We start from the raw sequence: 7,726 nt of genomic DNA on the forward strand, positions 1-7,726 counted from the left end.
TCTTAGGAATGACTCTTGCAAACTCCTTGCTCTAGTGACTGACCTAGTGCAGAGCTGGAAACCAGAGGGGCCTGGCTCAGTAACAACATAAGGAATGGACGTCTGTGGATCTGTACAGCCATCGGCTGCAGTCCCTGCAGGCAGACACTGGGAAAGAAGGCTTCAATTTCTGCAATTATACAATCCCTCGCCTACTGGAAATCAAAGATATTTATTCTGAGCAAAGCTTTCTCAGATATCTAAACATAGAGCAATGTGCTGAAAATTCTCCTTCTCACAACCCCCTTTTTTTTTGGTACCAGGGATTGAACCCAGGGGCATTTAACCACTGAGCCATATCCCCAGCCCTTTTTTGTATTTTACTTAGAGACAGGGTCTCACTGAGATGCTTAGGGCCTCACTAAGTTGCTGAGGCTGGCTTTGAATTCCTGATCCTCCTGCCTCAGGCTTCTAAGCCGCTGGAATTACTGGGGGGCGGGCCCCACTGTTCCGGGCTCCCCTTGAGTTTTAAGATACCACACTCTAGGAAGCACCACAGGAATTCTAAATCAGGATGCATTACCTTACACCAAGGGATTATACAGGTTCTTTTTTTTTTTTTTTAAATATTTATTTTATTTTTTTAGTTATCGGCAGACACAACATCTTTGTATGACACAACATCTTTGTTTGTATGTGGTGCTGAGGATCGAACCCGGGCCGCACGCATGCCAGGCAAGCGCGCTACCGCTTGAGCCACATCCCCAGCCCCAATATACAGGTTCTTTAAAAAGCAAAATTTGGGGCTGGGTGTGCAGCTCAGTGGCAAAGTGCTTGCCTAGCATGCGTGAAGCCCTGTGTTCAATACCCAGTACTACAAAAAGAAAAAAGCCATGTTGACTTACTGGTGTTGAAAAAAAAAAAGAATATTATAAAAAGTAATAATAAAACAATAAAACATAGGGGTTGTTTCACTGGGTTGTAACTGACAATCAAGACCTATACGCAGAGGGTCAGCATAAAGAACCAGGACAGCCCCCCTTATCCAGACCACGTGGAATGAGATGCTGGTTAGTAAAATCCCCAGGTACACGAGGCTCACTCCTCAGAGAGAAAGCCCCCTGCAGCCTCCTGACACAGCTCCTCCTGCCCGGCCTGCTCACATCTGCTGCCCCGCTGGGCTTCCTGCCCATTGCTGGACCATCTCCGGCCACTTTCTCCCACTGTGGGTGTGTCCAGGCCCAGAGGCTTGTTCTCTCCAACAGCTCAAATTTGAGTGGTTTTGACCAAAAAAACAGATGACTACATTTGTTAGAGTTGTACTTAAACAAGAATAAACAAATTACTAAGCGAATGAATACATGAGGTTTGTAATGTATAAGAAATACCATATAGGGCTGGGGATACAGCTCAGCTGCTAGAGTGCCTGCCTCGCAAGCAAAAGGCCTTGGGTTCAATCCCCAGCACCACAAAAAACAAAACAAAACAACAAATACCATATAATCCCAGATATGAGGCAATCTCCTCTTTTCCCAAAAAGATCCACAGTTTTTTGACCAATTTATATACATAAACTTTTAAGGATGTAGAAAAACTTGCTTACACATACTACTATTTTCTTAGTAATTTATTTATTTATTTTTTTTAAATAATTTTTATTTATTTTTATTGTTTAATTTTCGGCGGACACAACATCTTTGTTGGTATGTGGTGCTGAGGATCGAACCCGGGATGCACGCATGCCAGGCGAGCGCGCTACTGCTTGAGCCACACCCCCAGCCCTCTTAGTAATTTATGATCACATAAATATTTAAAATCACATAATAAAATACAAGCAATCCCTGTCTGTGTGGGTTCCCTATCTGTAGATTCAACCATCAATGGTTGTGCTCAACAGGTACAGACTCTCCCCCTTGTTGCTGTCTCCTAATAACAACAATCATTTCCACAGCATCCACACTGTATCTGGTCCTGTAAGTCACCAGGAGGTGGCGTGAAACCCACGGGAGCAAGAGCTGGGTTATGTGCAAACGCAACACCAGGCATCCTCAAATTCTGGCATCCCCAGAGTGTCCTCAGGGGTGAGGACACCAGGGCGCCTTATATTAATGTTGACACAATACTGTCTTCATCCTGTCACTTCACAAAGACAACTGTATTTGGACTCTTCAGCACCAGTGTCTGCCTCTCCATCTGAAGGGACCGTGGCACACTGCTTTCAGTCTAACTTGTTTGAGATAATACAGCTTTTAAATCACCTATGATGTTTCCACTTAAATTCTATTCCCAATCATCTGAACTCACAGGACATTAGGGCAGCTAATTTTCTTCGTGTGACCTTGGGTAGTGTGATTTGAATGGGACACTGGATGTTGTTTCTTAGTGATATGCACCAGGTTCATTGTCCTAACAGCTGGCAGACCCATGAGGACAGAGCCCCGGGACACTTGCTCACTGGGGGCCAACCACCTGCCCCCTTGCCTGCTGGCTCTCTGCTGTGCCCTCGGCAAGCACCCAAGGCTGGCCCTGGCTGAGGCCGGCTCAGGGCAAGCTTCCCTAACAGAGCTTTACTGTTTCAAAGATGGAAATAATGAGCACCCTGGACACCAGTGCATGGCAAGGTGCAAGGGGTTCCCCAAAGCCAGGATCTTCAGGGAAGCTTTGCCTTTGTTCAGCAGGGAACAGAGTCAAGCAGCAAGGAGACCCCAGGGAGAGGTACCTCAGAGCAAGGGGCCCCAAAGCTCGGCACCCCCCAAGGAAGGCACAGGCTGCAATGCTCTGCTGCCTTCAGCGCCACTTTTCCAAATCACAGGGTCACCGGAAGGCCTTGGCTCCCCTTCCTGCGTGCAGTCACCCTGGGAGGCCAGCCTGCCACAGCAACGCCTCCAGGAGCAAGCCGTCTTGGTTGTCACCACTGCTCTGTGGTGACCAAGGACTATGAGATCGGAAGCAAGATACAGGTGAGCTACAAACTTAAAGAATATTATAAGGTAGCTTTCGAAATAGTCTACGTACCTCGTATGAGCTCATAAATATTCATGTCCATAAGTTCACATATAAGTGCAAGAGAACCAGATTTTCTGTCACTGAAGAAGAAAGCAGGTTTTAAATTTTTTTTTGTCTTAATCAGAAAACATGATCAAATATTTAATTCACTGTAAACATTTCTGGTAAATATAAGGCACTCCCACATCAGCCAAAGATGGCAATATAATTATTAAAATAGTAGAGATTTTTATTTTCAACCAATATTTCTGATAAATTTAATTTTAAATAACCGTAAAGATTTATTTTAAGCAAAATTCTAAAAGCCATTTTTTAAAAAAAAGAGATATGTCTTGAAAATATAAAATTAACCCAGCAGAAAGAAGAAAGTCTGGGGAATTAGCTAAGCAAAGCAATAAAAGAAAAAGGAACTTAACTCATGCTCTACGACTGAACGTCTAGTTTTAATTAATTTTAAAGTAATTTAATGTATCTAATTATTTACATGTAATTGGGATATATTACAACTGGAGAGCCAAAAGCAAAAGCCACTCCCAGGCAGAAGAGTCACATTTCACTCATACTCCAGGCTTCAGGCCCAGCCAACAAGCTTCTCGGGATTCCATTCAACCCCTAAAGGGGAGCCTGTGTCACAGCAGGCCACCTGGCAGGGGTCTCAGGAGATTCTGGCCAGAAGTGCTCTGCACAGAGAGTGTGTGTGTGTGTGTGTGTGTGTGTACACAGTGTTGTGATTATTATGTGCAAACCGTGCTAAGAACACTGCAGCTATGTCAAGGGGCCGCATAGCTATGTCAACACAAGTCGTTTTGAATTTAAAACTGTTGCATCCTCTGATTAAAATCCACCAAGCTTTAACTGGCAGAGACTGGAGTTCCCAGGCCAACTTTATAGGCCAGGGTCCCTGCAGAGCTGTAGCAAGGCCAACAAGCACCTTCCCAGAGTGGCAAGGTCATGCTGGTGGGAGGAGGCCTCCTGAGCCCCTGCACACCAAGGGACAAGCCAGGCTCTATCTTTTTGATTGGCAGGTAAGCCTTATGAAAACTACTCTACAATTAGAACAAATGGAAATGCCTTGAAATTACATCAATTATTGTAAGAAAGACTGTAAGAGACTGTGCAGAGAGATCAGTTGGCAACAAGATGAGAACATGAAATAGCATCGCAGGGCTGGCCTGGGAGGTCATGACTCATGTTCAAGCCTTCAGAGTTCCAAACCAAGCTTTAGAAGCCAAATCTTGAATGCTGCGTGCTGCCACGATATGAGGTCACCTCTCTGAAGACACCTCCAAATGAGGGGTCAGATACGCAATTGTCCAAATAGAAATGCAACGTATGGTGAAATGAAAATTATTATTCTCTGAGCTACAAATATTGTAAGTCTACCATGGTTTTCTTAAAAGGAGATTTAATCAATAACAAATTTTCAAATAGATAATTTTTTAAGCTCCAAATATACTTACAAAACTACTTCATGCAACGTAAGAATGTTTGGGTGTGGATTCAGACGCCTCAGAGCTTGTACCTCTCGTAGGTTGTTCACCTGCTCAATACTATTTGTAGGTAAAAATAGATAACTGATTTATAATTTAGGTTAACTTTAAAATTAGAGCTACCAAATCATATTCATTATCCGTGTTTGAAAATTTTAAACTCGCAAATATTTCAAGCAAGTTAATCGGGTCAAACTGTTCTCATCAGAAACTGAAGTTAGCATATTCTTATATCATCTTATAAAAATTAAAGTTCTCATAGCTTAGGAAATACATGAAAAGTTTCCCCATCTATTATCCTGAAAGATTCTCTTGAAGTTTCTTTTACATATTAAGATTAAAAAAAAGATTAATATTAAAACTGCTGCACGCCTATCAACTCAGCAGCTAGGGAGACTAAGGCAGGAGGATCTCGAGTTCAAAGCTAGTCTCAGCTAAAAGAGTAAGGTGCTAAGCAACTCAGTGAGACCTGTCTCTAAATAAAATACAAAATAGGGCTGGGGAGGTGGCTCAGTAGTCAAGTGCCTGAGTTCAATGCCCAATACTTAAAAAAAAAAAAAAAAAAGATTAAGTTTTCTGATTAAATTAATTGACAAATTTATTTAAAATTAAGGGTAATAATTAAACTACATTAATCAGTTTATAGGAAATGTACATACTATCTTAAAATATGCATTTCAAAATTCCAGAAGCAGACCCAGCCTCCACCTCATCTTCTTCTTTTTTTTTTTTTTTAAATATTTTTTAGTTGTAGATGAACACAATATCTTTATTTTATTTTTATGTGGTGCTGAGAATTGAACCCAGTGCCTCTCACATGCCAGGCAAGCGCTCTACCACTGAGCCACAGCCCAGCCCCTCCCTCCACCTCATATTTGATGAATTCTGTCTTTTCTGCCATCTCCTCTGCCTGGGGGGAACAGGTGTAGTCCTTGCAGGTGTCTCGCTGTGGGGTCGTCTTTGATTGCTCAGCCTGACACTGTTTCCATATCCAAATCACACCACTGTAAGTGCTAGGCCGTGACCAGCTGTCCCTGCTTTCCAGACACCCTTCCAGGGACGCACCTCCCATGGTGGGAGGGGATTCACACCCATCCAGTGACTTCATGCTCAAGGGACTTCCATCTCAGAGGCTCCGAAGGAACCAATTGTGGGGATATTCTTCTTTCCTACAATTGCTCAGCATCTTGTTTGGTTATTCAGGGAATAGTTATATCCAACAGCACATTACTATAGTTTAATTTTTTTTTTAATTCTGTTCTTTTTTTTTTTTTTTTTGGTGGTGCTGGGGATTAAACCCAGGGTGTTGTAAATGCAAGGCAAGCACTCTACCAACTGAGCTATATCCCCAGCCTGTTCTTAAATAAAAGGGTTTGTTGAGCCCCTACAGACCTATACAGAAAAAGGATAAGGTCCTGCTACCTGGATAAGGTCCACACTACCAGCAGCAGGGCTAGGTCACAGCTGGGAAAGGTTCTGATTATACTTGGGTTTTTCTGATTGTGTTTTGTTTTTCATTTTAGTGCCTGGAACTGAACCCAGGGGTGCTTAACCACTGAACCACATCTCTGACACTTTTTTTTTTAATTTTTATTTTTTGTAGTTGTGTTTGGGGTGTGTGTGTGTGTGTGTGTGTGGTGCTGGGGATTAACCTCAGGGCCTTGTGCATACAAGGCAAGCACTCTACCAACTGAACTAAGATTCCCCAGCCCTTTTTTTGTAGTTGTAAATGGACAGGATGACTTTATTTGTTTCATTTTTATGTGGTGCTAAGGATCGAACCCAGTGCCTCACACATGCCAGGCAAGTGCTCTGCCCCTGAGCCCTAGCCCCAGCCCCTTCAGCGCTTTTTTTTAAACTTTGAGACAGCACCTTGTTAAGTTGTTGAGGCTGGTCTTGCGATCTTCCTGCCTCAGCCTCCCAAGTGGCTGGGATCACAGGCGTGTGTGACCACGTCCAGAATTTATTATATAGTTTTTAAATCAATGTGGCTCTTAAATCAGTTGCTCTCAAGCTAGCAACCACATGGGAGCCTGATACATAGGAACAGCCTGAAGAGAGACTAGTCTGAGTCTAAGAATATCTGTGACTAAGAGCTTTGGGCCTCTTCTTCATTACCTTCCCCTATTTCCTCCCTCACAGCCAGGACTGTAGTCAAAACACTAGCAACGTGCACCCAGGGCAAGACATAGTCCATAGTGCTGGAGCCAGTCCTGTGGGCACTGGCTCTCGGAGGTCTGCTGTGAGCCTGCCACCATGCAGGTGGCAGTTCAACAGCTGAAACACCAGCATGGCCCTGGTGACGGTGACAGGGATTCTAGATGCACATACGGTAAGTAACAGTTTCAACACACATGAAGTAACTGACAGATAAAGAAAGCTGGAGACAGAACACCCCCTCATATATTTGATACAATGATCTTTAAAAAAAAAAAAAAAACAGAAACAGTAACTATACGGAAGCTCCTAAGAGCACTACTGACCACCTCCACCCGACATCATTCAAGGATGCACAGGGCACTCACCCAGACAGGAATGTGCTGCATCAGAGCCAAGTCTTGATAAACTCCAAGACTGAAAATGGACAGAACATGCTGGCTGGCCATGATGGAATTAAATTTGAAATCAGCCATCGTAAACTATCTAGAAAAGCCCCGAGTATTTGGGAATGAAACAACAGATTTCTAAAAATCCATGGGTAAGGAAGAAATCTCACGTGAAATTAGCATATCAAAAAGTATGGGCTGGGGTTGTGGCTCAGTCGTAGAGCGCTCACCTAGCATGTTCAAGGCCCTGGGTTCGATCCTCAGCACCACATAAAAATAAATAAATTTAAAAAAAAAAAAAAAAAAAGTAAAGCACAGCACATTGAAGTTTTGACGACACTTAGAAGGATATTTGTGACTTTACATGTTTTATTATGAAGTGTTTACCTTAAGAAGGCAGAATAAATTAGGTGCAGTGACACACGCCTGTAATCCCAGCAGCTCAGGAGGCTGAGGCATGAAGATCACAAGTTCAAGGCCAGCCTCGGCAACTTAGTGAGGCCCTAAGCAACTTATCAAGATCCTATCTCAAAATAAATAAAGATATGTGTTCATCTGCAACTAAAAAATATTGTTAAAAAAAAACCCAGCACATCAAAAGATGCAAAGATAGTACAGACATTCCTTCCTCTTCCTTTTCTGCTCTCCTCCTACTCTCATGGCCTGCCCTGCCCTGCCCACAGTCACAGAGATGTGTATAAGAGA

General features: G+C 43.1%; 1 protein-coding gene across 15 annotated transcripts in view; it reads right to left on the reverse strand.

Annotated features, from left to right (window-relative positions):
- Mok (MOK protein kinase) overlaps positions 1-7,726 on the reverse strand; it is a 54,515-nt gene that overhangs the window by 18,880 nt on the left and 27,909 nt on the right. For 10 of the 15 annotated variants that reach the window (XM_048799359.1, XM_048799358.1, XM_015495859.2 and 7 more), the window contains 2 exons: positions 4,446-4,535; positions 2,995-3,065 (listed from right to left, as the gene is read on the reverse strand). The exons of 3 other annotated variants lie outside the window; for them this stretch is intronic. In XM_048799359.1, coding sequence (XP_048655316.1) covers positions 2,995-3,065; positions 4,446-4,535 — 161 coding nt within the window. The remainder of the gene's footprint in view (positions 1-2,994; positions 3,066-4,445; positions 4,536-7,726) is intronic. 2 more of the 15 variants (XM_048799364.1, XM_048799365.1) reach the window with 1 other exon arrangement.

Source organism: Marmota marmota, unplaced genomic scaffold, assembly GCF_001458135.2.
Source record: "Marmota marmota marmota unplaced genomic scaffold, marMar, whole genome shotgun sequence".
Taxonomy (NCBI): Eukaryota; Metazoa; Chordata; class Mammalia; order Rodentia; family Sciuridae; genus Marmota; species Marmota marmota.